This window comes from Gamsiella multidivaricata (genome assembly GCF_025024155.1).
Source record: "Gamsiella multidivaricata strain RSA 2152 chromosome Unknown BC939scaffold_18, whole genome shotgun sequence".
Taxonomy (NCBI): domain Eukaryota; kingdom Fungi; phylum Mortierellomycota; class Mortierellomycetes; order Mortierellales; family Mortierellaceae; genus Gamsiella; species Gamsiella multidivaricata.
Genome location: NW_026251726.1, coordinates 435,958 through 462,931, shown reverse-complemented (window position 1 = coordinate 462,931; position 26,974 = coordinate 435,958). Strand labels below are relative to the sequence as shown.

Here is a 26,974-nt window from a genome sequence, read left to right as displayed (position 1 = left end):
TAGGAAAGTAAAACTATTTGCTTAGCCCGCCCTCGTATTCCGCTGCATAAATGTCGAAAGGAAAAAAACTTGCGCCTCCAAAAAAAAAAAAACGATCACGCGAGTCTGCTTAACTGCCAAGCACGTCTACATCCGTGTGGCTGTGCACACCTTAGGCCCTCTGGCTGGCTGGACGTGACAGTCATTTGAAACTATCTTGACAGACTATTCAAAAAAAAAACCGTTCTGGGTTGGAAGAAGACTTAAACGACTCCACAGGATACCATCAGGACAACCATGCCGTTCTTCTTGCCGAACAAATTGAACCCTCAGGGACAGAGGTAAGGGCCGCCAACTCGGGGACACAGACTATGGGGACATGGTGGTCAAACTCATTCGTCGACGCGACTGTCCCGTGTGAATCAACAACAACCATGGATGAACTAATCAAGCATCGGATCGTCATCTCTTCCTCGACCCACCCTTCAACTCTGTTTCCTCCTCTGTAGACTACTGACTATCATCATTGCTCTCCCTGTATTCGTCTCTACTTCCTACATCCTCTACAAGCGCCGTAAGTGCTGACTTCACCATCAATTGCCCGGTATTTATCTCACAGCGTGTATTAACATTTGCTTGGTACGGTTCTGCTTTTATCTAGTGGTGCTGGAAGAAGGCGTCCATGGGCCAATGTCCAGGAATCAAACCCCCGTTACAAGCGACGACCTCTTTGCACAGTACGAGAAGGATTTAGAAAAGGAGCGGCTACAACAGCAGTCGCAAGATCCATCTGCAGGATCCAGCTCGTCAACATCTCATTCATATTAAAGACATCCATTCATTGAAGCAATGGAATGAGCTTTCAATAGTGTGGTATAATTCATGATATATCGTTGCTGTCATTAAATACTGTTTCGTTAAAATGGGAAGGACAAGCAGGGGATATGTACAGGATGACAAGAGAAGGATGAGACGAAAAAGACAGACTACAGCGCACAAAGAAAAGGAAGACCTGTCTATATAAACAAAAAAGTGTGAACCAGAAAAGTGAAGGTACTACTTGCTTTCGCCTCCAATCCAAAGCGCCTTCATAATGGCTATCAGTCGTCCAAAACCCTCCATCTTTGGCTCGATGATCTCCACAGATTCCTTGCTGTCCATAAGATGACCAGACTTGTTGGACTTCTTGCTATCCTCCTCTGCCTTCTTCCTTGCGTCCTCCCTGCCCATGTCCTTCGTCTTTGTCTGATTTGTTCCTTGTAACGTTTTGATGAGTCCACCACTGTTTCCCATTGTGCCGTTGGGAATGCTAGTCATTGTCGGAGTCGACATCGGGAAACCGCGGTTGCCAGTTGGAGTCATGGGCTTAGGCTTGAGCAGGTCTTCGGCCCAGTTCCACATGGTCCGGTCTCTTTGAGTAGTCTTAGCGCTAGGCACTGGGTCTGTCATAAACCTATTAGCCATAAACTCATTGTCAGACGCAGGTGGCGAGGGCATATCAACTTCGTTGAACAGTGGCGATGCCTCGTCCAAGAAATTGAGCCAGTCTGGATCCAATTGTTCTTCCGACGTCAGACCCAAGGCCGAAAAGGGCGAGCTTTGCTGTGATCCCGCAGACGAAGCCTGTGCAGACATTGGCGATAGAGGGGGCTCGTATGGTCCGTCCGTTTGTGTTGCAATTTCGCTTCGTTGAGGTGCAGGCTTGGGCTGATATTGGGGTACGGCTGTCACTGTGGTTGTTGACGAGTTCAAAACTCCGTTCTGGTCGTCTGAAGGGAAGAGTGATGGCCATGCGGTAGGCATACTGATCGAAGTTGAACCTGTACTCGATGAAAGATATCCGAAAGGAGACGAAAGGTCCTGCATAAGATTGCTATACGGGTCGTTTGTTACCGGGGCATTGTTATTCACGAGTCCGTGAGGCGTGCCCATTGCATGTTGCTGTTGTTGCTGAGATGGCTGTTGAGGTATCATAGGCTGTGCCAGAAGAGCCTCAAAAGCATTACTGTTCAAGGCCATTGGTGAGAACGATCCCGCGACTGGAGAGGCTGCTCGCGAGACATTTCCAAGGTTGTTAAAGTCAACCAATCCATTCATGGGCGAAGCCTGGTACGATTGATCCGTGTTGGCGGGCGAAGCCAGCATCTGAGCCGACTGGTTGCGGATGACATTGCTATTGTTGCCTTGGTATCCGCACGTTGATAACAATTCGTCGATACTGGCGACGCCGAGTAACTCCTCGTTCGATAACACACGGTTGGGGTCAGAAAGAAACGCGTTGATGTTTGAGGAGCCCAGAAGAGCGGAGGCTGCGGCGGGAGAGGGAGCAACTGGGGCGGTAGCGGCGGCGTTGTTGGTGTTTGCCAGAGGTGCATTGGTGTTGATATTTGAACTGTTGGTTGCAATAAGGGCTGACGTGTGAAAATTTTGGTTGGTCTTGGCGTTCTGACTCTGGCTCAGGAGCAACGCATTCAACGCGACCTGATAGGCATTGTTGGATGCTAGTCCATTAATAGGCATGCCGTTCTGGATGATACCGTTGGTGGTCAGTCCTGAGATCGAGGCCCTGTATTGGGTCAGGTCAGATTGTCCCCCAACCAGGTCCAGCCTGGTGTATTGCAGTTTTTGTGGAGGGGGCGAAGGAAGGGAGGCCATGGCGCGCTGCATGGCATTCGCGAACGGGTTGTTACTGGTGTTGGAATTGGAGTCGCTTGCTAAGGTGGGGTTGTTGCCGGTGCTTCTTGTCTTGGAGGAGGAGGAGGAGAAGACTGAGTCGGCGCTCGGGGAAGAGTCCCGCGAGAGTTGTGGGTTGTGGTGGTCGTGTGGGTGTCCGCCATGGCTCATAGATTCGATGGTCTCTGCCTCTTCCCACTGGAGTTTGATGCCAACGGGGGCGGTGTTGATCCTGCCGGTGTAGTACTGGTGCGGGCCCTTTATCTTGTGGGCGGTTGCTTTGGGGTTGGGTCCCTGGGGATGAGTTTTGGAGAGACGGGCTTCCTCCCTCTTTTTGCTGTTCTTCTTGCTACTGCCGTTGGCATAGGGTCTCCAACGCAGCTTTGAGGGCAGTGGTGGCGGCTTGTTTGAGTGCTCCGTGTCCATGTTGGGTGGTTCTTGGATTAGGAGGGCAGGCAATGAGCGAAAAGTTCTATTCAGCAAAAGGCAAGAAGAAGGAAGACAGGGTTTTTTGTACTGACGTAGGCCTGTCGAAGAGATTGAGGGAGAGAGAGAGAAAGAGAGAAAGCGAGAAAGCGAGAAAGCGAGAAAGCGAGAAAGCGAGAAAGCGAGAAAGCGAGAAAGCGAGAAAGAAAGCGAAAGAGAAGGATGAGACTGTGGATTAAGGAAGCGAAGGGAGAATGGGAGCGAGAGCGAGGAATGAGGAATGAAAAGGGATTAGAGAAAGAAAGAGAAAGAGAGAAAGAGAGAGAGGAAAAAAGAAGAGATGGGGAAGAAGTGAAGGAAGCGAAGGAAGTCTTCCATGACTGCATTGGAAACAATTGAGTTTCGCTATTTTTGCTCTTCCTCCCAATAATGGAAAAAAAATCAAGTTGGTGGCATGCCGTTGCGGACCTTTGTCCAAGTCCTCATGTCCAAAGGTACATTATTGCTTGCCCATGGCCGCATCCATCCCGCCCCTAATACCAGGACTCCTCCCTGGGCGAAGCCGTCTCTCCCCTTCTTTCTCGGCTTTCATCAGGAACCTGAACGCCAACAGCACCCACGAGGGTCTCGGTCTCGGTCTGCGTCTAGGTCTCGGTCTCGCTCGGTCCTCTTGGTATTCGCTTCATTCTCTTGTCCATAATACGGAGGCATGTGCGCTATCATATACCTCAATTGAAAAAGCTCTTCCTTCTCTCTTCTTTTTTTTTTTTTTTTGCTCTCAGGAACATACGTTACATGGGGACATAGGAGCATAAGGGCACAGGAATATAGGAACATGGCATGTACACATCATTGCCAGCTTGGTCCTTTATCTATTGGAGCTAACACACTTGCTTCACATTCTGCCACGCTCATACTGCTGCGAGTACTTGACCTTCACATTCAACTCCTCTGCAGCATTCATCACAAAATTAGGGTGCCTCAAGAACCCGCGACCCACCGCCACAAGGTCCGCCTTCTCCTCCTCCAGAACCTCGTTCGCCTGCTTACCCCCCGTAATCACTCCAACAGCCACCACATCCAACCCCGGCACCGCCTGCTTCACGCGCTCTGCAAAGGGTACCTGGTATCCAGGCGCATACTTCACTTCCTGCTTAGCCGTGTTCCCTCCCGACGACACATGGAACACATCCACCCCAGCTTCCTTGACCCATTTCGCAATCTGTACCGTCTGCTCAATTTCCCACGACGGCCCATCTAAATGCTCCACATAATCCGTTGCCGACACCCTCAAAAACACAGGCTTCGATGGCGGAAAGTTCGCCCGGACTTCACGCACGATCTCGAGCAAGAACCGCGCTCGGTTCTCGAGCGACCCTCCATACTGATCCGTCCGGTTGTTGCTCACCGGCGACAGGAACTGGTGAATTAGATACCCATGCGCAGCATGGATCTCGACTGTGTCCACACCAGCCTTGGCCGCCCGCACCGCTGCCGCTCCGAATGCCTTGATCGTCCTGTGAATCTCCTCGACCGACAGCTCCCGTGGCACATGGTGCTTGTCATCCCACTGGAATTCAGCTCCTCCGCTAGGAGCGACCACATTGTCTTTCCAGTAGGCCGACTCTGGCAAGTCAGCGTAATAGGCCTTCACCGAAGCCTTACGACCGGCATGAGCGAGCTGGATTCCCAACTTCGATCCCTGCTTGTGCACAAAGTTGGCAATCCGCTTCAACCCCGCGATCTGTTCGTCCCTCCAGAGTCCAGTGTCTGATGGCGAGATCCGTCCCTCAGGAAGGACAGCCGTTGCCTCGGCCAGGATCAGTCCTGCTCCAAGTGTCGCAAATGATCCCAGGTGGACAAGATGGTAGTCCGTAAAGAATCCGTCCAAGGAAGAGAACATGCACATCGGTGCCACCACTACCCTGTTGGCGATCGTCAGATCCTTGACCTTAAACGGCTGGAAGAGCAGGGGAACCTTGTCGGCATCGGGCAGTGAGGCATTGATGGGTCCAAGGTACGAGCCAGGGGCGATCGGTTGCTCGATAAAGTAGCCTTCTTGAGGGAACTGTACCCTAGTGTCCTTTTCATTCACTTCTGAAGCAGTAGTCGAATCGTTTGCAGCAGGCATTGTAGGAGATAGAATAAAAGGTAGCGGTGTCCAATGGATAAAAGATAAAAGAGAGTGGAGAGAGTGGAAAGAGGTGGAAATCTGAAAACAGGTTGGCTATAACAAAATAGCGTGGGTAAAGAGATGGAAGACGGAGGGGAAAAATGATGGAGCCCGGTGTTCGTATTTGATATCCAGTGCGGGAACAATCGAGAAATATTACAAATGATGCAAAGGCCCTTCACAGGTACAAGTTTATTCTGCGCGATTGCGCGGGTCAGGACTGCATATTCATAGTAAACGATGCAAACCTCAAGCACGCGACGTGAGAGGCCGATGGCGAGAGGGATCCTTCCCAGGGCCACATGCACGTACATATCCATCAATGTCCTCTTCTCAAGCATTGAGCATTATATTTTTCTCCACTGCGATTTTATTGTTATTTATTTAATGGTATGTGTGCTGTCATACATGTTGCACAGTCTCCGCTTCACGGCTTTTTTTTTTTCATAGTTGTACCAATGAGTTCACTGAAGTCTCATTTAGGTGCATCAAGATACCCAAATCACCCACAAAAAAAAAAAGAAAAGATAATGACCATAGGTACCGCAGCAGTCGGCAACCAAGTGAGAGATCAAGAGATCGAGAGCGAAGGAGAAATTGAAACAGAGGTAAAAAGTGCAGCAATGGCCAGCGGTTTTACAGGATAATGTTCTGGAGAAGGCATTGTGTGTGTATGTTTGTACAAAGTAAGCACAGCAAGGAAAAAAAAAAAAAAAGGCAGACCATTTGCCACCAACTTTTCCAGTAACACAATCACACCTTTGCTCGTATCAGGACGCTTTGACGGGACGAGGTCCAGCCGTTGTTGTGTTGTTGCGAGGACCATCACCAGAAGAACACCGAAGAATATCTCTTTCCAAATAGACGCATGTCAATGATCACTGAGATAAAATATTTCTTTATGGTACAACAGAGGGCTTCAAAAACGCAGTTGGAGGGAGGGAGTAGGGCAGCATGGGTAGGATATGGGGGTGCGAGCAGCCATGAGGGGCAATGGGATGTGGGGTCAAGTGGGGAGAGTGGGTTCGAGTTCAATAAATGCCATAGTATATAACTGTCTGCATAACATATGCTCTTAGACCTGAATCCGATACTGAAGGGAATTGTGGAAAGGTGAATCAGGTTCTGGATCATGACCAGGATCAGAATTAGAGATAACTCTCACTCAACGAGCAATTATCTGGAAATGGCTTAAGGCTTGACAGCAGTAGTTGCAGTTGTAGCAGTAAGTACATAGGCGCCCGTATTCCAGCATGCGTTTGCGAAGCCGCGCAAGAATCCGTGGTGATTTTGAACAACGTCGGATACAGGGGTTGAAAGACAAGCCGGATGAAAGAGGAGGGGAGGGGGAGGAGGGGAGGGCGTGTTGACGAACAGCGAGCCGTGAATGATGATTGCGGTTGAAGCCAGCGAAAGAAACATGTCAAGCATAAGGTGCAGAAGGCAAAGGACAAGGGAAGTAGGGGAAATGAGGAGAAAGAGAAATACGAGAATACGAGCAAAAACTGGGAGGAAACGAAAAAGCACAGATGTTGACACCAGGGTGGTTATCAACGTGAGGGTGGGATGATGATCGATGAGAAGCAAGTGGGGGGGGAACACAACAATGACTCTTTCCTGCTTTACCGGTACGGGGGATAAGCTGTTGCGGAGGCCTGATAACCAGTGGCTACGGGCGCTTGGTAGGCTGATGCCTGTGTCTGATAGGCCGCGGCTTGGTACCCGGAAGCAGCAGCAGCTGGATATGCTCCTGCGGCAGTTGGATAGGCTGCTGCAGCTTGATAGCCCGATGCTGCAGCGGGGTATGCGGCTGCGGAAAGGACGTTCTGATACCCCGCAGCTGCGGCCTGATATCCAGCAGCTCCTGTGGGATACGTAGTAGCAGCAGCCCCCGCGGGATAGGCAGTAGCAGCAGCCCCTGTGGGATAGGCAGCAGCAGCAGCCTGGTATGCAGTCGTCGCTCCAGCAGCAGGATATCCTGTGGGGGCAGCCTGGTATCCGTTGGCAGCGACAGCCTGGTATCCGTTGGCAGCGGCAGCGGCTCCAGGGTAGGCTGCAGCGGCGGCTTGGTATCCTGCAGCAGGAGTCTGATAGGCAGCGGTCTGTGTTTGCGCCTGCGCTTGGTACGCAGCCGCTGTAGGTTGGTAAACAGTTGCAGCAGCAGGGTAGCCGTATGCTTGGGTGTACGCCTGAGAATAGGCCTGTTGTTGTTGTTGTTGTTGTTGTTGTTGTTGTTGTTGTTGTTGTTGTTGTTGTTGTTGTTGTTGCTGCTGCTGTTGCTGTTGCTGCTGGTGTTGCTGCTGAAGAACTGGTGGGGGTGGCTGAGCGGGCAATGGGGGTTGGCGCGCATTGTATCCGTTGGCATTGCCATAGCTCGCCGAGTTGTTGTTTTGGTTAAGCGGTATGCTGTTGACACTACTAGCACTGTTGCTGGCGCTGGCGTTATGTGCGGCATGGCTGTTGAATCCAGGTGCATTGTGCTGCTGACCACCTCTACCTGCTCCTCCGAAGCCCCCTCTGCCCCCGCCTCTACCGCCGCGACCGGCGTTTGCAGGGCGTTTGTAAGGTGTAGTCTGTTCAGCATTGTTTTGCCAATCTCGGCCGTTTGCTCCACGTGCTGGTCCAGCTGCAACACCCTGTGCTGCGTTCGGTGCATTTGAGTACCACTCATGCTGATATGGGGCTGATGCTGCAGTGTTAGCCGCCGGTGGCTGTGCCACATATGGATCGTATTGTTGTGCTGGCGCTTGCTGGCCGTAACCATGAGCAGCACTGGGAGCTGGCTGGCCATAAGGGGTAGCAGCATGAGTTCCTGTTTGTGCTCCAGCCTGACCAAAGGGCACGTTGTACGCAGCTCCAACTGGCGCTGCAGCCCCATTGGCGTTAGGAAAGTAGGCGGGATCTTGGGCACCGTTTGCTGCGGGCGCGCTTGGTGGAGGTTGGTTGGTCTAATGGTTGTATTATGAAAACAATAAACACAAAGTTGTTAGAAGCGGCCGAGGCAATCAATAGTGTGCTTTACGGCAGCTCACAAAGAAAAAAAAAAGTCTAGTATTCTTACCCGATCCCATTGCATCCCCTTGGCATAATCAAAGATCGATTTGATAGAGCCCGTTTTGGGGGGTCTGCCTCCTACAGGAGGAGGGCCACTGTTCTGCATCGGAGACGCCATGCCAACGTCCTGAGCGGATGGCGGTGGTGGCCCCCGAGGCATCCGCTGCTGACGCTGTCGGTCGTTGTGGTCAGGCCCCTGCTGGAATCTGTTCTGATTGTGAGCCATGGGAGAGCCGTTTGGAAATTGTTGCTGCTGGTGGTGGTGATGGTGTTGCTGCTGCTGCGACTGCTGTGGATGGCGCTGTTGGTATGGCGCCTGTTGTTGAGGCTGCTGCTGCTGGTACTGATTGGGACCACCGTAGGGACCGCTGCTATGGTGGTGGTTGGGGTTATGGCTATTGTTGTTGAAGTTATCTCGTGGGCGCTGCTGAAAGTGGTCCGGCTGTCGACCGCCTCGATAGGACTCCTCACGGCGGTAGGGTCTTTGATCTTGCACGCCTAAGGAGGTTTAAAAGACCAAAAGTTGGGTTAATGAGGGGTATAGGGGAAGGAATTAATGAAAGGGGCTGTCGTCGATATGCGTGTATGTGGTCATGAAAAGTATCTGCTGCCTTTGTCAACATATTGACTAGATCAGCAAACGCGGGAGGGTGCCAACGCAGACCAGTACATAGCCCGTGGTAGCAGGAGCCACTATACCGGCATCTGTCATGTGTGCTCTGTCGATGTGTGCATAGCATACAATGACGCGTTTTGATGATGGGGGAAGGATTTAAGGCCAGAAAAGAGATCTGTGTTTTGTGTATGGTTCAATCTCCAATCAAAACGAATAGCACCTTGTTGTATGCGATAAAGGTGATAAAATGGTTGTATGGGTCGTATGAATTCAAGAAAAAAAAAAAGTAGAAACGAATATTGGTGAATAACCATTACCTCGGTATCCGCCCCTTCGCATGGGCCCTGGTCCTCCGGGATGGTTGTTGTTGTTATTGTTATTGAAATTGTTGTTGTAGCCGTTATTGTTATTATTGTTAAAGCCTTGGTGGTTGCTGTGGTTGTTGAAAGGTCGCTGGTTGAAGGGTCGGCTACTGTTATGGTTGTTGTTATTCTGAAAGTTCACGCTGTGGTTGTTGCGGTTATTAAAGTAACCACCCCTACCACGATGATGATGCCTGTTGTGGTGGTGGTGCTGCTGCTGCTGGCTGTTGTTGCTGCTGTTATTCGAGCCCTGAGCCTTGTTTGACGTGGGTGTGGTTGAGGCAGCCTTAGCCTGAGAATCATCCATTTGGCCTTCTGCAGCATCTCCTCCGCTCTGGTCCTCATCCGCCATGGATTCATCAGGATTGATCGCGTCGTTAGAGGGCACAGGGACGTCTGAAACGAGCTCCGTATCTTCGTAGGCCCCATCCTGCTCTGTGTAGGGATCGGCAGTAACAGTGGCAGGTGAATCCAAGATCACTTCTGGAGTAACATCAGGAGCGTTCTCTGGGACAGGAGCAGAGTGTCCCGTTTCCATAGCTGATGCAATGGTCTGGCTCGCATCTTGTTCTTCGAGCTGGATGGCCTCTACTTCTGATGATTGTTTGTCCTGCTTCTCTGTGGCGTCATCGGATGGCGTGGGTATGGTGGTGAGAGAAATGATCTGCTCCTGTTCAATCTCTTTAGCGTTGTCCACAGGCGCTGGTGGTGATGATGCTGGTGCTGGTGCTGGTACTGCTGGTACTGGCGGCACTGCCTGGTCATCTGGGCTGGTTGGAGCCTGAATATCGGCAACCTGGTTATTCGTGGCCTCAGTGGAAAGAGGCGCTGGATCACTAGGGGCGACGACGGCGTCGACGTTGTTGTCGGTAGAATCAGCCATGATTGCAGATTACGGATCTGCAGATGATGAAATGAATAAAATGGATACTTTTTATCTCGCGTTGTAAGGAGATGAAGATATTGATGAATATGAGGGCGTGTTTTTGTTGATGAAGCGAGAAGGGAAAGAAGTGCGATCTGCTGTTAAACGGGGATGAAGAAAATAAGGGGCTCGAATGCGTTATTACATTTTACAGAGGTTTATTTTCACAGCAGACGGGCGCGTGATAAGGTTATTTCCAAATGTAGAGGGTTTCAGCCTACACCAAAGCAATAACTCCAATGGGTCCTGGTTACCAGTGGGGTCCCATCCGGTACCCCTGCCTCCGTGCTATGAGGGACATGAAAGTAAACACAGCATTGCATTGTGTCATTCTCATTGCCAATCCACCCAACCAAAACCACATTGTCCTATACTCAGTCACTTTTGTCTATCTTTCGTTCCTTCTCTCCACAGCCATCCTAAGCTTCACTTTCTTTGCTTCACCTCACTTCACCTCGTTTCCTCAACATTCTTTCTCCTCCCATTCTCACTTGCACATCACTTCAGCTGTCTCTCTCGCTCTGTCCCCCCTATCTCTACTACTGTATTCTTGCTGTGCCTCTGCGCTTGAGCCCTAAATATCCTTCTCCTCTCCTTGTCGATTCCTTCGTGCGGTGACTAGAACCTTGGTTCTCATTTCCACCTTAAGGACTAAACGCCATGGACCAACATACTACACCCACTGCACTCAATGGCACCAGCACTCCTGCATCCACAAAGGACAAATCGGTGGTAGCTACACCTCCTGTGTCTGCTTCTGGCCCCAAGGACGATTTGAACACCGTGCCAAGCATTGGAATGACTGCCGAACTGGAGCGACATATCACTGCGGCAGGATCGACTCTATCACAGACAAAGAGAAACGTCGTCAATATGTGGAATGCGTGGATGTCGGCCGATATCGCGTCGCCAGTAGCAGGAGTATCTACCGACTCTTCAGACAACACCATTATCGCCACTACCGCCACTACTAGCAAGCCTGTACCCGCTCCTATCAAGGAACACCGGCTCGAGACGTCAGAGACGGATTCAGCAGTAAGGGTTGTCCATGAAGCAAACGACCCAATAGCCAACCGGTCTTCAACATGTGCAGCCCCCCCATCAAATGTCAACAACGGACCTATTTACTTGATGGGCAAGCTCTACCCGCCTTCTCCAACACAGTGGGCGGATTTCCAAAGGGACTTTACCAATGGATTGATCTGGTGCACATACCGGCACAGTTACTCGCCGATCAAACCCAGCAGTTTCACGACGGACGTTGGCTGGGGATGCATGCTCCGATCCGGACAAGGACTCTTAGCGAACGCCTTGGCGATCCAATTTATGGGCCGAGGTAAGTCAAGGACTATGTTAGTGTGGCGTGTTCAGCAAACTGGAGTTTCACTATGCACAGTCAATGCTAAATCAATATTTGGTTATCAACCTGACATCTCTTAGGTTGGAACCGGCCTGTTCCTGGGGACCCCACATGGGATGTATACGTTCGGGTACGACATGTAGATCCCAGCATAATGACAACCAGAGGGAGAGACAGAGAGGGGGAGAAAGAAAAAAAAGATTAATTACGACTTACACGGGAACGTTCTGTCTTTATTAGATTTTGGCTTGGTTCCTAGATGACATGAATGCCAAATCTCCGTTTTCTGTTCACCGCATTGCACTCCTCGGAAAGCAGCTGGGAAAGAACATTGGGGAATGGTTCGGACCTTCGACGACAAGCCAGGTCACCAAGTAAGTCGCATACACGAACAAAGATTTTATTTTTGTCAATTTCCTAAGCGCGTCCTAGATCGCATGCTGACATCTTCATTACAACCTACTTTAATCTTTCGTCTAGGGCCCTTGTTCACAACTTTCCGCAGAGCGGTCTCAATGTTTATGTCACTACAGACGGTGTTGTGTATAAAGACCAAGTGAATGAGGCTGCTAAAGATAAGAAAACAGGAATGTTTGGCAGCCTGCTGATCTTGGTGACGATTCGTCTGGGCATCGACAAACTGAACCCTATCTATAACGACGCCATCAAGACAACATTTGAGATTCCTCAGACGCTTGGCATCGCCGGGTATGTCAAACGAGCATGTTGCACTTGATATCTGATGGTTTTATGTGAATTTTCATACTAACACATTACTCTTTTTGGATTTTTTTTTCTTGCTGACGTTCAGCGGTCGTCCTTCATCATCCTATTACTTTGTTGGACATCAAGGAGACGATTTGTTTTACCTTGATCCCCATCATTCACGTTGCATGGTCGAAGCCAAGGATTTGAGCGCATATACGGCAGAGGTAATTTTGCTTCAGGCACTGCCTTTTGCATGAGGCAGTTTTGTGCGCCGTGCATTCTAGTTACAGCGCTGATCAAACGTCGCTTTATGTAGGACTTTGCAACGTATCACTGTGAGACTATTCGCAAGATCGACATCAACGCAATCGACCCATCAATGTTGCTCGCCTTCTACTGCAGAGATCGGCCGGACTTTGATGCGTTCTGTGAGCGAGTCCGAGCAATGAACGCTCGTCCAGGCATGGGATCAAGCATCTTCACGATCGGAGAAAAGGCGCCGGATTACGAAGAAAACGATGGAGAGCGGCTGCTGTCGGTCGCCGATGAGGAGGATGACGATCTGGAGCTGATTCTGTGAAGGGCGCGAAGCAATCTATCCAGCTATCTCGGATACTAGAATCGTTTTTTTTTTGCTCTGCTCTTGCATACACTATAAATCTCTACAAAAAAAATCGGCAAAAAAGCTACCTGACTGAGATGAATCAGGATTTGTGCTTCACCAAAGTACCGGGGCGCAAAGAAACAGAGGTAACAGACGAGAAAATTTGCAGAGAAGCGCGCAGAGCATGTGAAAGAGATTGAGAAGATGGATTGGAGGGTCAAGATAAGACGTGGGAGTTGAACAAGATTAACAAGGCAAGGACGGCGGTAGATGTGTAGGGACGGCTCTGTCAGAGGATTCTTTACAATAGAAGCGGAGTGGAAGAGAGGAAGGGGGAGCCATGGCTGCTATCTGCCCTACAGCGAACCATACCATACGTCTTTTTATCTGCGGCAAATGCTATATGCAACTTTTGTCTCCCAGAGATTCAATTAGTCGAACTTTCGTTCTTGACACTTTGCTTTCTTTTTATTTTATACCGTGTTAAACCCACTCCAGTAATCTTCATATACAATATTAACGGCAGCCGATGTGGACTAATGCGCAAGGACCGGATGATCGATGGAGGAATGCAGGTTCACTGGGAGAGAATTGTAAGAGAAAGGGACATGGCCAAGGCTCCTTTGCGGGATCTTAATCTCGCTCCGAGGAGAAACATGGAGAATGAGAGTCTTACAGATCCAGAGTGGATATCTAACGAAAGTTCTCTGTCTGGCGAGGAGGTTTATGAGATAACGGAGAAGCAGAAACAGTTGACAGATTCATATCTGAGGATCTGAAGATGGACAGGATTGGATGTCAGACAGACGGTGGATCCCAGGGTCATGGCTAGACCGATGTCTAAAAGATGGCGGGGAACTCATTGCTACCCAAGCTTCGGTCTATGATCCAAACAAACCATTTTCTTTTTCCTCCTCTGAACTACATAGATCGCGGCCTATCCTATTCTTTGCATACGAGCCAGCATTACCACACCACACCTGGAAAGAGAAAAGAAAAAGGCCAAGTGTAAATAGTCAGTGCAAGGGTTGTCACTATTAGAGTCAGTCGAGTTGGCTACGAGAGAATTACTTCGGTCGCAGGTCTGTGTCCGCTCAAAGAATCGTCACCCGGCTTGGTCATCATGCTTCTGTCTCAAATGGCATAGTGCCAGCTCAGGCTGGACTTAGCACATTATAAAAGTGGATGCGCATTCAATATCATATCCACTCTGGACAGTGTAGCCTATATCTTATGAAGGAATACTAGTTACGAATCCTTTTATGTAATAATGTATGGCTCAGGATGGACAAAAAAGATCAGGAAATGAGTGATGTGGAATACTTCTATGTTATGAACAAGGCGTATGCTAATTTTTCATAGTCGAAGTTAGCGCCTAGACATGCGCGTATTGCCGAGATCGGCCCCATAGACGTTTTTTGAGCAATCACCGAGAGCTTATTTCCGGAATTCAAACTCAAGGGAGGCGCTTGTAGCCGCGTCTTGAAAAACAAGGGTGAACTTCTTCGGACTCTATGGATACCGTAAACTCCAAGCCAGCGATGATAGTACGAGAGGTTAGAATCCGCATGTTTAATTCCTTTGATTCTTGTTCCGAACCCATCTGCCTGTGCCTCAAATTGCTGTGCAATGTTACAAATGCCTATTCGCCGCGACATTTTTATGACAAGTTTCTCATTACGGTTTACTCTTTATTTGTTCAGCAACATGCGTTATACGTGCTGGAAAGCCGTTGCTTCATTTTATGATAATGACCAGATGCAAAAAGTTGTCTGGGTACGACATATTTTGTGAGACCCAGATGGCACTTGTGTCTAAGCTAGGTGTAATTCCATGAATCATTGCTGCTGCTACAGGTGGCCCCGTTTCCACAAGCGGAAAGAGATCTGGTAAGGAGTGGTGAAGGACCTGCCGCAGGGTTCTAGGTTGACCTGCGTCAGTTCAAAATGAGAAATAAGAAGAGCGTCAACACCGCGCCTTTTTTCAATTTCCGCCATTCTTCAACATGCAGTCATGAGCGCCTTACTATTCTCGTCTACCGGCGATACGGGATCCTGCATGACAGGGCAGTTTTCGGGCAGATATATCCTGATAGGCAGACTCCTTGCCATGACGCCGTCGTTTAACATCAACTTGTGGTTCATCCCCCAGAACCGGTCGTAATTATCTATAGAACAAGGAAGATGCCAAATGGGCGAGAGAGAGATTAGTAATTAGCGGTTTGATATTGATAACTTCGCATTCAGCATAAATCTGAACGCGAGCATTGAAGACATACTCGACCAAAGTCCATCCCACAGCTGCGTCTGGTCCGACTTTGACATGTTCATGACCTTTTTCGTTGACCCGTTGCGCAAGTAGTCGGCCTATTCAAACAAAAAATAGCAATAATAATCAGCAAACCCAGTATATCACGCGGGAAAAGGGATGCATTCCCTTGCAACTGTCCCGTCCCATCTGTCCAGCTGCAAGTCATGGTACAGGTATGCTTTTAAGGTTAAATGCATACCTCCTTGATCATGGACATGAAATAGTCCTGACAGCTGTCGACGGCCTGGCTCTTGATTAGTTTGTCTGCTGGAAAGTTTTGGAAATGAACCGTGATCTTCCAAGGCAACAATGATCCATTCATGCCTCGGCCTGATGATGCCTGGAGTCCGTGAATATCGTACAAAAGTCCAATTGGATAGTGCCTATTATACACTCCGAGTTTCAAGACAGAGTGAACGAGGTCGTCAAAGGTTAAAACGGAACTGCTTTTAGATGAGAGCTTGGTGAAAGGACAAGCAAAAACACATACAGGCAAGAGCAATGCAAGCGTAACGTGGAGGTTTTTTGTTGTGACAATCAACGAGGGCGTGAGCAACAAGAGCTGTTTTCTTTACCATTTCAAAGGTGTCCCTTCATAGTCGTACCACACTTCAGCGTCGTCCCCAATAAAGTGCAAGGCCATGTCCACGAAGTGCTTCCTGACATGGCTTGTTAAGAGTGAAAAGTAGGAGCACCTTGATGCCTCATACTATAAAAAGAAAGTTAGTGGCCCATTGGTTTACTACGCAGAGACTCTTGTTACTGTGCCTTCGCATAAAAAAAAAAAGAATAAAGACAAAGGACTTACAAAGAAAGACTCGACTGCATTGGACCCTACTGCCGCTGCCTCAGCCTTATCCCAGGTGAACTGGATGGGTATGGATCCATCCCAGATGACCTTTGCAATCGGATTGTGGGGTGCTGGTGTTGTAGTCGTAGTTGAGGTGGCTGCGGCTGCTGCTGGCGTTTTTCCTTTGTCGGGTTGTGGAGGCATGAAGCGGGTGTCGAGATATAGGTGAAGATCTCTGTCGACGATTGTTGTAGATTTAGACTCGGCTTGGTGTCCCTGAGGTGAATGAGAAAGTGCTGTATGCAACGAGACGCGTGCAAACAGATGGAGAATAAGAGGTGACAAAAAAGGTGAAATGTCGACAAATCGATGTCGAGGAGCGAAAAAGAGAGAAAGAAGGAGCACAAGAGTGTTCAGGCACAGACGCGTTGATGGAAGGGGATAGCCACTTGGAAAGCGATGCAGAAAAGGTCGCGAAGAGAAGGATGGCGTTGTGTGAGTTTGAGGTCAAAGTGCGAGGTGCAAGGCGCAAGGTTAGAGACCGCAAAAAGCATTCACAGCCACCATCGCCACCAGAAAGAAGGGCACCGTGCAACCAACTCTTCTTTTTATAACACAACTAACTATCTTTTCTTTCCCAAATCTCATCCCTGCTCTTCAACCCTCAATCTCATCGACATGGACCAACTCAAGCAAAGAACAAACCACACAAAAGCGCTCTTTCGGGGACCGGATATGTCGGACGCGCCCGAGTTCCTGCCCGAGGAAGGTGAGGCGCCCTTGCCCCTGCAGCCAGAACACATCAGTTACCTACAAGAGCTAAAAATATGCTCTATACTTTCGACGATGCTGGCGGGGATATATTTTGCTGCTAGAACAGGAACAGCTTATCGAATCACTACGGATATCAAATGAAAGGGCAAACGACATGTTCAAGGCAAGTCGTATTGGTCAACTCTAGGTCGATCATATAAGCGTTCGAAGTAGTTTTAAAAACTGGATTCTCTGTTCACTAGATTGTCCTGCAGGCATTTTCGGTCACGGAAGTTGTGATGTAGGGATTCGTTTTTGACACACTGGCCATGGTTAATGGCGTATCAAGTGCCTAATCTGATCCTTATCAATATATTCGCATAGACATCTTGCCTTTACAACATATACTTGGTATAGGAGAGCATCATTAGCTGGACATCCCTCCCCGGACCATGAAAACCCCTCAGCTGCATTTCAAAGCATTTCGCCCGCGACTGCTACGTTATTCTCGCTGATCTCGTTCGGCATTGGCATCTTTATTATCAGAGACGTGTCTCTGATAGCACGAGACAGTCTGGCGGTCTGGACATTTGTTTCGCTCACACCAATAGCGCTGATGTTTGGGAGGGCAGAGTTTTCGTTCGAGCTGGTATGGTGGTTAATGCCGTTGCTGCTTCAAGTTGTGGATTTGGCTAGCCTGTGGGTGATGAAGGATCCTGAGGAAGATTTTCTCCAGCTTGAAAAGAGCCAGTACAAGCTGAAGAGTGCTTAGGAGCGTCAAAATTGCAATTGCTTGGTATCCGTTGATGCTAATGGACAGTCACAGCCCTTAATGTGCATAATAGGCCTGTGAAGGAAACCAAACCTATTTTGTCCTTCTCCATCATCAACTTCGAGCCACCATCCCCTCTTAGCTTCTCTTTCTTCTCTTTCTTCTTCTCTTCTTCTTTCCTACGCTCCCTGTTTCTGCCACTGTTCACAGCAAGAGCTACATCCAGCTTGACTCCCTTCTTGCTTGCCACACATTTCTCCTGCCGCACTTCACTCCTTTTCTGAAGAAAGATTATTCTCAGGGCACCCGTTTCCTTTATTTTTCAAATCAAAAAGGACAGGAATTGACATTGGATCACTCTCTTTGCCCACGAGCACTTTTGTTCTATCCTACCTGTCTTTCGTCCTCTTCCCTTTCGCCCCCCGCCGTCTCGTTGTCTTCCTGCGGCCTTGAATACCCACACGCGCCTCTCATTCGCAAACATTACAGACCAGGCACGCGCTTTCTGCATAGAACCAGCCTCACATCAACACCACCGACGTCCACCAATAAGAATACATTAAGATGCCACAGGTAAAAAGCCAGAGGAATGTTTGCTTCGTCCCCTTGTTGATATGCTGCGTTTGATCGCGCGTAGAAGAACCACTTTGTTCCTAATGACTCTCACTTCTTCTGGTCTGCTATCATCAATTGCTCCCTCTACAATGTAGCCAAAGAGTATTCGCAAGGAGATCAAGGTATGCTCTTCATAAACGCGAAAGATGATTCCTGGGCTCCTTTTTGAAAAGAGTGGCGCGTCGTCGTGTGCAACCCCCTGGAGTCCATTTGAACGCCCAGTGCCCGTCTCTGTTTTCTAATATTTATTATTATTTTTTACGAAACTCTTGTAGGTCATTACTGATCAGAACATCATCAAGGGACAAAAGCAAAATGGATTTCATGTGCGCAAATGGAAGATTTCACTGTGTGGCGTGAACGCGAATGGCGAGGAAGAGACCATGCCATACGTGGACCATGTCGAGTACATTCTTCACCAGACTTTCGAGCAACCAGTCAGGAGTAAGTCCCTCATTCCAATCTGCTTGTCTATGACCAGAGTTGTTATGTAGTACGAGTGAGTTTATGCAATTTCTAATGTTTTTATCTATTTATCCATGATTGCATAGAGGTGAACGACTATCCATTCATATTGCAGGAAAAGGGCTGGGGCGAGTTCGACATGAAAATCATGCTACATTTTGTGGACAAATCCGTACCGCCATTTGTATTGGATCACGATCTGAACTTTCAGTCAACGCATTATGAGGTCCCTCAGACGATAGTAAGCGATCGACAAGAGACTGAATGACGTTGATATGTGCACTTCGCTATGATATTGAGAAATGATTTTAATTGTCTAACGCGAAAACTCTCTCCTCTTCCTTGTACTAGATTTTCAAATCTGATCTGAAACCGAGCTTTGTGAAGTTGCTCAACCTTCCAGTGAGCACGATCTCAGATAGGGAATCGAGCAATGATAGCACGGGCGACAGTGCAACACATAAGCGTCGTAGAGATACAATTGTGAAGGACAAGGCAAAGAGGGTGAAGGACGATCGGAGTTCTGATGATGAAAGCCGAGCGGATAGCAGTGCTGCAGCGTCGGGCGATGAATGGGGCGACAAGGTAATGAGCTGTGCTTATCATGTCCGCAGTTTCCATGGAGGCTATTGCTCATGACGCGTAAATTCTCATTACCCTTTCTTATTTTAATGGAACACAATAGGTTGATGTGCATCAGCTTGCAAAAAAGTTTCAGCTGCTACAGCCAGAAGATCTGGTAGAATTAGTTCAGTTGGTGAAGGCAAATCAGACCTCGGATATGTATGTCAAGGAAGACGGTGAAGGTAAAATTCATATATTATCATGTTGTCCGATAACGAGGCTCATGTACCGATTCGAAGCCTAACTACCTACAATGCCCTCTGTCAATATAGCTGGCGAGTTTCACATTGATCTTCGAACGCTTGGGAGTGACCTTCTGGCGGAGGTAAGACTATCTCGGTCGTTGCGGATATACTTGGACAATTCATGGATATGCTTTTACACAAATAACTAATATCAATATGGTTTCTCTTGTATTTTCTGTCAAACAGCTGTGGCAATTTTGTGAAAGGAAACTGGAGTAGTGGATGCGCCCATTGTTCTCTGCCGCTTCTTCCACCTTGCCGATAACCATGGACCAGCACCTTGGGTTATACCAAGGACCTTTGTTCTGTAGATCCTGAGTGAACTCAGCCTTGCCAGCTATATTCCCCAAACCGCCCCTTTTTATTTTATTTCGCTATGCTTTGTTTAATTGCGTTCATTATTGCTCTGTTTGCGTCGTTCTATGCTCGCTGTCTGCTGTTCATTTTTCTTTTCATTTTCGAACCTTGTCATCAATAATCCTTTGCCTGCCACCACCCTGCAGTATCGATCTACTAGTCCAATCGCCTTTGACCTCCCGCACTAACCACCCACAAATGCCGTAATCGTCTTTTGACTTTGTTCGTATGCCATTCCTGAGAAGCTGCTTGCATTTTATTTTATAAATTTTGCTTTCTTTACGCTGGTGGCTATTTGAACAGACCTATCGATCTATATCAACCTTGCTGCTGTTAACTGTAATGTGCGGATGAAAAAGAAAGAGCCATTATGGTGTGTAGTACAAATAGAAATAAGAAGTGATTGGCGCAAGAGCTGCAAAAGATAGATTCAAGAAGGAAAAGACAATGTGGCCTCAGGTTGGGAGAGCGAGAAGAAAGGTTGGCAGGGATTTGGCCCCGAGGCATGATCACCAAGAGGCGAGGTCGGTCTGACAAGACGGCTTGGCTTGCAAGAGAGCCTCTGACCGCGCTTTGATGGCGGCCGTAACTTTGTCATCGTTCAAGAAGCGGATGGTGTCACAGACTCCATTCGCCAAACTTTCGAGCAAACTGCCCATCTCCTGGTCCTTGGAGAGTGGACGTTCCTGCTCGTCTGCCTTGAGGTTCTCGAGCATCACCCACAGTGTCGTCGCGACCGAACGGCATTCTGCGCTCAATTCCGCCAGTAGATCATGTAGAAGTGTCCTCATGATGCTTTGCGTTTTGGCGATCTCGCTCTGATATTGTATTTATAATGGTCCAAGAGCCTGAATATGGTGGCCGGGTGGCGCTTCCATGACGCGAAGCGGTAAAAGATGCCTGCAGTTTTGACGAAGGTGATGGCACGGTCGAATTTCGACTGCAACTGCCTCTCTACCAACGGATTCAGCTCCCGGTGTTTCCTGCACACAGTCTCGCTTTGCTCGAGAATTGGAAAGAGGTGCTTGCCCCCGACAGATACAGTTCCCGTCGTAAGCATTATCGGTGACTAAAAAGTCCCATAAAAAGAAAAAAAAAATTAGCACATCATTCTAAACAGTCGTTACTGCTGATATCGGCTCAGTTGACGTCCCGCCGATACGAACACATCCACTGCTTCTACTTGCATAACCTGAAATACGCGCTGTCTAAATGACGAAAAATAAAAATAAAAGCCCTCCAAAATGCAGAATACCGTCTGCAACAACAGGACCGTATAAAACCATCAAGATGGAATTGAGGGGGAGGATGTAGTTTTGAGGACGCGACAGCGCATGGGAAACTCTGAGGCTGTATCAGTAACTACGCCCACTCTCCTTTGTCCTGAAGGCAGGTGCAAAACGGCGACAGCGATTTCTGTCGTCAGCGGCATCATCCCCTTTCTCTGTTCCTTCTGAAGGTCGTAAGCTGCTATGGCGTGTAAATCAAGGTTTGGGTTTGGATTTCTAGACTGTGCCCATTTTTACCACGACTGCAGATTTCTCGTGTGGTTACACGAATAAGGAAAAAATAAAGTGCTGCTGAGTGTGCGCATAAACACGGAGAGAGACGCGTGTGTCGTTGGTGACATTCCTTTCTCCACTCCCAGTGCTGCTATTCGCAGCTACGACGTGTGCCCAACTTGGTGGTGTGGTCTGTAACAGGCTGGTTTTCTTAAGGAGTAGATGCAGCACAGCCGTATGTGAGCACTTGATGAAATAAGAAAAAAGCTGGAGAGAGTGCAGCCAGCAGTGGTTATGCCGGAATAGATAGTTTGATCCGAGTCCAACATATTCACGGTATATTGTCTTTAGGGACTATTATATGCCCGCATACTGCTGCAAAAGAATAGTATTGCTGTATGTGACCCATATGATCATCGCCGCTGTAGCCGCTTTTTCCTTGTTTCACTCGTCCTCTTTCCTTGCTGCTTGTTCCTGTGTCTTTATGCCTCTTTATCCTTGTACACTCCCAGGTACATCATTGACTGCTTCGATAGACGTGCTGACTGCACTTGCAAAAGACACTTTTGTGGTGGCACTACTTTTGCCATGTCTTTTCTGTCTATTGGATTCTTTCTATTCCATGCTTGCATGCTCATCAAAGGAGACCTCTCTTCCTCTCATCCTCCCTTTCTCTCATCCTCTCATCCTCTCATTCTCTCATTCTCTCATCCTCAACCCCTCACTCCCTTACTCCCTCTCTGTGCTCCTTTGCAGCCAAGTCCAGGCTATCTTACGGCTAAAGTATATTTCATGTCCCGATAGGTCACCGGTCAGATGTATTTTGCCACCATTATCTCCTTGCTTGTCTCTGTCCACTGTCTCCGTGCTGTCTGTCGCCCACTATCTCTTTTTCTTTTTTCTTTCATGTGAAAGACCCGAAGAGACTATACCGATAGGAGGCTGCTCGAAGACACTCTCTTCGCTGCTATCTGCAGCGATGACGTTTACCGCCTGTCGAGGAGGGAGTGTCTATCGAGGAGTATGAAGCCTTCCTCTTTTTCCTCTTCTCTCTCTTCTCTCCTCTTTCTTCTCTCTCCTCTTCCTCATTTTCTCTCATCCGATCTTCAAGGTAAGCTCTTCTTCTTCCTTCTTCTCCACCTTTACCCCTGCTGCAGTTACTCCTACTTTCTCAGTCCTTTACTTCTGCTGTCTCTCGCCCCCTCTTTCTCGCTGTTCTCTCCCACTCTTGTCCACCTCAGCCTTATCCTTCTGCACTTATTGTATCTCTCGCACACGCACTCACTCACGCAGAGAGTTCCTTGCCTCTATTGTTTCTAGTACCTTCACTTTCACATTCACCTTCACCTTCACCTTCACCTTCACCTTCACCTTCACCTTCACCTTCACCTTCTCCTCCTCTTTCTCCTTCTCCTTCTCTTTCTTTGTTTGCTTCTTTCGCTATTGCTAGGTGCCTGGTCTCCTCTTCCAAAAGACAACCATTTAAGGGCTGCAGACCTGTGGCAGTCGATTGATGCTCAGGCGTCTCCTGCTGCAAATGGGATATCGAGGTAAGTGAAAATATGAGCTTGTCTTGCAGCTTCCCACCATATTTGGTTAAAACACGCTTATGACCATTTGCCACCCTTTTTCTTTGGCCCTTTTTTTTTGTTCTGTTGATACTTTTGCTTTTACTTTTATTTTTTATTTTATTTTTGCTTTTTTGGTACTTTGGGTGGGGATTTCAATGAACAAGGATGAGCGATTCGAGCCCTAGAGAGTGGGAAGAGGGAGACGCGCTTTTGATTGACAGATTGCGTTCTTTTTGAGACGAGGGCTCCACGTTTCTTCTGGACATGATGGCCTTCCATATGTGGTCTGATCCAACGGCTGAAGTAAAAAAAAAAGAGAGAGTTCCGGGAGACAGCTTTGGGTGTTGGCTACTGAGTTTGAGCCTCTCTTTTTCCATGGTTCTGTGGTTTTTTCTTTGCGCATTGTCCCCCGTTAGAGCTGTTTCGTTGGCCAGAGGGATCTTTGTGCTGCTGTTCGCCTTTTTTTACGTTGAGTCGCTATTGGGTACAGGCTATCTGACTAACATTTGAGGGCCAGCCAAGACGCATTTTGCTTATTCTTGTGGAGCTGCATTCCTTCCGTAACGTGATGAACAGCTCTATTTCTCAAGGCATTTCCAGATCGCCAATGAATACAAAGACTGTCTGATATACGGAGGGCTTCTCTTTCATTCTTTTTTATTTTTATTGTTTTTATATTTTCATTTTTATATTTTCATTTTTATATTTTCATTTTTATATTTTCATTTTTATATTTTCATCTTTATATTTTATTTTTCATATTTTATATTTTATTTTATTTTATTTTTATATTTCTATATTATTTTGCCTTTTTTTCTTTATTTCTCGCACATCAATGTATCTAGGGCGCATCCACGGCGGCAAGCGAACGGACCACTAAGAAAGTAAGTGACACAAATAAAAACCCACCTCCCCTCCCTGCCTTTTCATCTCCCCACTCTTACACCTCTCCCCTTTCCACTTTGCATCTTCCATATCACAATCCACTCGCCGCGTCTACCGCACGAAATCATCTCGCATTCCGTCCTTCACTTTGCGCACACTTGCACACAGGCACTCATACACATTCTCACGCATCCCTGTACATTTATTTATTGGTTGAATGCGAAAAGCTAAAGTAGGTACACGGAAGGGAGACAGGGCAAGAATGATATGGCATGATACAAAAAAAAAAAAAAAAAAGAACAAGAACAAGAGCAAGAACAAGAACAAGAACAAGAGCAAGAACAAGAACAAGAACAAGAGCAAGAACAAGAACAAGAACAAGAACAAGAACAAGAACAAGAACAAGAACAAGAACAAGAACAAGAAAAAGAGAAAAAAAAAAAAAAAAAAAAAAAAAAAAGAAAAGAAAAGAAAAAGAACAAGAACAAAAAAGAAGAGAAAAGACAAAGAAAGACAAAGATAAAGACAGAGACAAAAAAATGACAAAGAAAAAGACAAAGAAAAAGACAAAGAAAAAGACAAAGAAAAAGACAAAGAAAAAGACAAAGAAAAAGACAAAGAAAAAGAAAGCACCGAAGATCGAAGATATCCCGTTCAAGAAAGTTGTATCCGCTCAAGAAAGTTGTATCCGCTCAAGAAAGTTGTATCCGCTCAAGAAAGTTGTATCCGCTCAAGAAAGTTGTATTCGCTCAAGTAAGTTACTCCAGTCCAAAAAGTTAAGTAAATAAAGGTAATAAAATAAGAAAAGCCAATGAAGGTATCTGAGGCCGATCTTTTTTTCCCTTGTGGGTTTTTTTCTGGGGTACCATGGCTTGCAACCTGCCCGCGGTGTACCCTGCACAGTCTTTACTTTCCCAAGTAAGATTGACTGATGGCAAGCCAATCCACTTTCCTTTGTATGTATCGCTTCGAACCCCACACCTTAGAATCAATGTGAAAATGAAATAAAGAGTGAGGATTGAACCAGACGATGAAAAGATGAAAATGTGCAATAGCAAGAAAAGTCTTTGTCAGCAATATAATGAATGGGTTTGTACTTGGCACTCGCACTGCATTGAAGGGACATAGTGATCGACACGTATATCTGGCCCGCGTAGTGCACAGCCTCAATGGTAACACATTGGTCTTAACAATCAAAGCGCTTGTACAACATTCTCATCCATTCGCGATAAAGCTCCTTGCAAGACCGCAAATGGAATATGGACAATACATTAACCCTGGTTTCTGTTATTGCTGAATGCCTTCCTTTATTTTTATTTTTGGAATACTACGGTAAAAGGTACGAGTATGATGTGGTATGTCAGGCGAAAAGAAATGTACACCAGTAAGCACTCCAAAGCCATTTGGATCTTCAAGACAGCACGTCGTTTCCCATGGCGAGCTGAACAAAATCATAGACGATCGTCGCCGAGATCGCCATGACCAACAATACCAACGCACCCCACGCGGTCTTCAAGCTCGAAGCCGGGAACCATGCTGGAACCGCCCGCAGTTTCCACACAGTTTCAAATGCCAGCCCACCTTCTAATGTATACTGTGGTAGATGAAAATTGGACTCATGCAAGTGCTGCTCCTGTCTCTCAAGTTCTGCAATCTCGGCTGCCGAGGCTGCCATCCTCTCCGCTGCTTCTTTGAACGTCATGGGATCCTGGGGCACGGCTACTATATCCAACATGGGCGATGGAGGGCCTGATCGTGCAGAGCCCTCCATAGTTGACCGGCTACGCTCTCTTGTATGTCGATACTTCATGAACCAGGACGATCCAGACCCCTGTGCCGAATGAGATTGATCTGGATCAGACCGCGCAGGACTGGATGGGAAATACACAGGGCTCGAAGGAGGATGACTGGAACTGAATCCGAGAATCGAATAATTGTTGCCTCCCTGAAACGGCGCCGCTAATGCCTTGCTACTGCCGCTCAGTCGAACATTACGGCCTCCTAAGGCAGTTGGCTGGTTTTGCAAGGGCAACCTTTGGGGAGAAGGGGGCGCAGATGGGGCGAGTGAAGGTATCCTATCCTTGGCTCTTGGTGAAGTCGGGGACAAGGTATCAGATGCAGCACGATGAGCGATCGTTGGGGTAGGCGGCGCCAAACAGAGGGACAGGCTGTTGGTTGATTCCGGCACTGAGAGCAAATTCTGTGGTGTCTTCTCCTCCAGGGGCTGCATCGACTGCGAACGTGTTGTACGCCGATGGGATGGCTCGGTCCGGTCCTGGAGCGTTGCAGATGCAGATACCGTTCTGCCATGATTGTGTCCTTTCGGGCTCTGACTCAGTTGGAACGAAAGGCTCTGACTCAGTTGGAACGAAAGGAACCCTGGCGATGAAAATGGTGGCCTAGTTCGCGGCGACTTGCGCTTTCCGTCCTCCTTTTCTGACCCTGATTGGCTGTGGTTGGAACAGGGCGCAGCCTGGGTGTCTTTATCAGTAAACTGCGATGTGCTGGGAAGACCCGTCTTGATGAAGAACGATCCGGGCTGTGATACGAATGCTGCTGCCATCCGACCTAAAGGAGCACGCCGAGCTTCATTGCACCTCGCCAGCGCCTCCGGAAGTCGCACCTGCTCACTATGTGCACTAGCGTCTCGGAACTCCATATCATCAGTATCCTGGTCATCATCTTCTAGGCTATATTCTTCTCCCTGGCGATCATCCAGCAAAGACGCCCTCGATAATTGAGTGGTTGATTTGCCATCACTCGCACTGCGGTTGGAGTCCGAGTTGCGCCTCAGCCGAGGGCCACTTCCCACCAAGGTCGTCATCGCGGCCTTTATTGCTCTCTTTGTCCCATCAGTAAACGAAGACTTGTATTCCAGGTCGGGTGTAGATAGCGCAGGCCGTGACTCGTTCGATGTCGTCCTATCTATGAAATGAATACTGGCAGCTGAATCTGGCGTCGAAGGGAATTGATACAGCGAAATACCGCCTGTTGCTGACCCAGTTCCGGCTTCAAGTTGAATAGAGTCTGTCAGCATAGAGTCGGGTCGCAGGTATCCCTTTGAAGATTCGGACGAAAAGGATATGGAAGGTTTCATGGGGCTCAATCGTCCCGGAGAATCCGCAGAGGAACATCTGAAGGCCAATTCATGTGGACTTGTTGGAGGATGAGGTGGGCTAAGTGTTGGTGACGGCTCTAGTATGTG

The 26,974-nt window shown here is 48.0% G+C and overlaps 11 protein-coding genes across 11 annotated transcripts; 5 read left to right on the top strand and 6 right to left on the bottom strand.

Moving 5' to 3' along the window:
• The first annotated feature begins 119 nt into the window (after positions 1–119).
• BC939DRAFT_445490 (uncharacterized protein) lies at positions 120–833 on the top strand. The gene is made up of 3 exons (XM_051554814.1): positions 120–320; positions 489–553; positions 641–833. Exons 1-3 carry the CDS (start codon positions 277–279, stop codon positions 805–807), a joined length of 276 nt encoding a protein of 91 aa, XP_051414367.1. The 5' UTR covers positions 120–276; the 3' UTR covers positions 808–833.
• A 1-nt stretch (position 834) lies between these two features.
• On the bottom strand, positions 835–3,284 carry BC939DRAFT_445489 (uncharacterized protein). The gene has a single exon (XM_051554813.1). The coding sequence runs from the start codon at positions 3,076–3,078 to the stop codon at positions 1,036–1,038; it is 2,043 nt and encodes a 680-aa protein (XP_051414366.1). The 5' UTR covers positions 3,079–3,284; the 3' UTR covers positions 835–1,035.
• Positions 3,285–3,915: 631 nt separating this feature from the next.
• On the bottom strand, positions 3,916–5,535 carry BC939DRAFT_445488 (NADH:flavin oxidoreductase/NADH oxidase). Its single transcript, XM_051554812.1, has one exon. The coding sequence runs from the start codon at positions 5,207–5,209 to the stop codon at positions 3,974–3,976; it is 1,236 nt and encodes a 411-aa protein (XP_051414365.1). The 5' UTR covers positions 5,210–5,535; the 3' UTR covers positions 3,916–3,973.
• Positions 5,536–6,873: 1,338 nt separating this feature from the next.
• Positions 6,874–10,166, bottom strand: BC939DRAFT_501355 (uncharacterized protein; the record flags this gene model as incomplete). The annotated part of the gene is made up of 3 exons (XM_051560155.1): positions 6,874–8,199; positions 8,313–8,803; positions 9,239–10,166. The coding sequence occupies 3 exons, from the start codon at positions 10,164–10,166 to the stop codon at positions 6,874–6,876; spliced, it is 2,745 nt and encodes a 914-aa protein (XP_051414364.1).
• Positions 10,167–10,868: 702 nt separating this feature from the next.
• BC939DRAFT_501354 (uncharacterized protein) lies at positions 10,869–12,856 on the top strand (the record flags this gene model as incomplete). The annotated part of the gene is made up of 6 exons (XM_051560154.1): positions 10,869–11,544; positions 11,649–11,698; positions 11,809–11,942; positions 12,049–12,276; positions 12,380–12,500; positions 12,593–12,856. 6 exons carry the CDS (start codon positions 10,869–10,871, stop codon positions 12,854–12,856), a joined length of 1,473 nt encoding a protein of 490 aa, XP_051414363.1.
• Positions 12,857–14,293: 1,437 nt separating this feature from the next.
• On the bottom strand, positions 14,294–16,534 carry BC939DRAFT_409033 (autophagy protein Apg5-domain-containing protein). The gene is made up of 6 exons (XM_051552897.1): positions 15,999–16,534; positions 15,766–15,899; positions 15,390–15,573; positions 15,159–15,246; positions 14,907–15,047; positions 14,294–14,811 (listed from the first exon to the last, which is right to left on the bottom strand). Exons 1-6 carry the CDS (start codon positions 16,182–16,184, stop codon positions 14,618–14,620), a joined length of 927 nt encoding a protein of 308 aa, XP_051414362.1. The 5' UTR covers positions 16,185–16,534; the 3' UTR covers positions 14,294–14,617.
• A 42-nt stretch (positions 16,535–16,576) lies between these two features.
• On the top strand, positions 16,577–17,787 carry BC939DRAFT_91572 (uncharacterized protein). The gene is made up of 4 exons (XM_051561994.1): positions 16,577–16,749; positions 16,856–16,917; positions 16,997–17,034; positions 17,118–17,787. Exons 1-4 carry the CDS (start codon positions 16,659–16,661, stop codon positions 17,503–17,505), a joined length of 579 nt encoding a protein of 192 aa, XP_051414361.1. The 5' UTR covers positions 16,577–16,658; the 3' UTR covers positions 17,506–17,787.
• A 41-nt stretch (positions 17,788–17,828) lies between these two features.
• BC939DRAFT_91673 (yeats family-domain-containing protein) lies at positions 17,829–20,115 on the top strand. The gene is made up of 8 exons (XM_051561995.1): positions 17,829–18,078; positions 18,216–18,242; positions 18,396–18,564; positions 18,672–18,826; positions 18,937–19,170; positions 19,271–19,391; positions 19,482–19,534; positions 19,641–20,115. The coding sequence occupies exons 1-8, from the start codon at positions 18,070–18,072 to the stop codon at positions 19,671–19,673; spliced, it is 801 nt and encodes a 266-aa protein (XP_051414360.1). The 5' UTR covers positions 17,829–18,069; the 3' UTR covers positions 19,674–20,115.
• A 2,650-nt stretch (positions 20,116–22,765) lies between these two features.
• BC939DRAFT_445466 (uncharacterized protein) lies at positions 22,766–23,231 on the bottom strand. The gene is made up of 2 exons (XM_051554811.1): positions 23,023–23,231; positions 22,766–22,885 (listed from the first exon to the last, which is right to left on the bottom strand). Exons 1-2 carry the CDS (start codon positions 23,161–23,163, stop codon positions 22,796–22,798), a joined length of 231 nt encoding a protein of 76 aa, XP_051414359.1. The 5' UTR covers positions 23,164–23,231; the 3' UTR covers positions 22,766–22,795.
• On the top strand, positions 23,219–23,558 carry BC939DRAFT_445464 (uncharacterized protein; the record flags this gene model as incomplete). The annotated part of the gene is made up of 2 exons (XM_051554810.1): positions 23,219–23,390; positions 23,424–23,558. Coding segments are annotated over 2 exons (180 nt in total), but the record flags the coding sequence as incomplete, so codon positions are not given.
• A 1,500-nt stretch (positions 23,559–25,058) lies between these two features.
• Positions 25,059–26,116, bottom strand: BC939DRAFT_445462 (uncharacterized protein). Its single transcript, XM_051554809.1, has one exon. It carries the CDS (start codon positions 25,997–25,999, stop codon positions 25,181–25,183), a length of 819 nt encoding a protein of 272 aa, XP_051414357.1. The 5' UTR covers positions 26,000–26,116; the 3' UTR covers positions 25,059–25,180.
• Between the last annotated feature and the right edge of the window lie 858 nt (positions 26,117–26,974).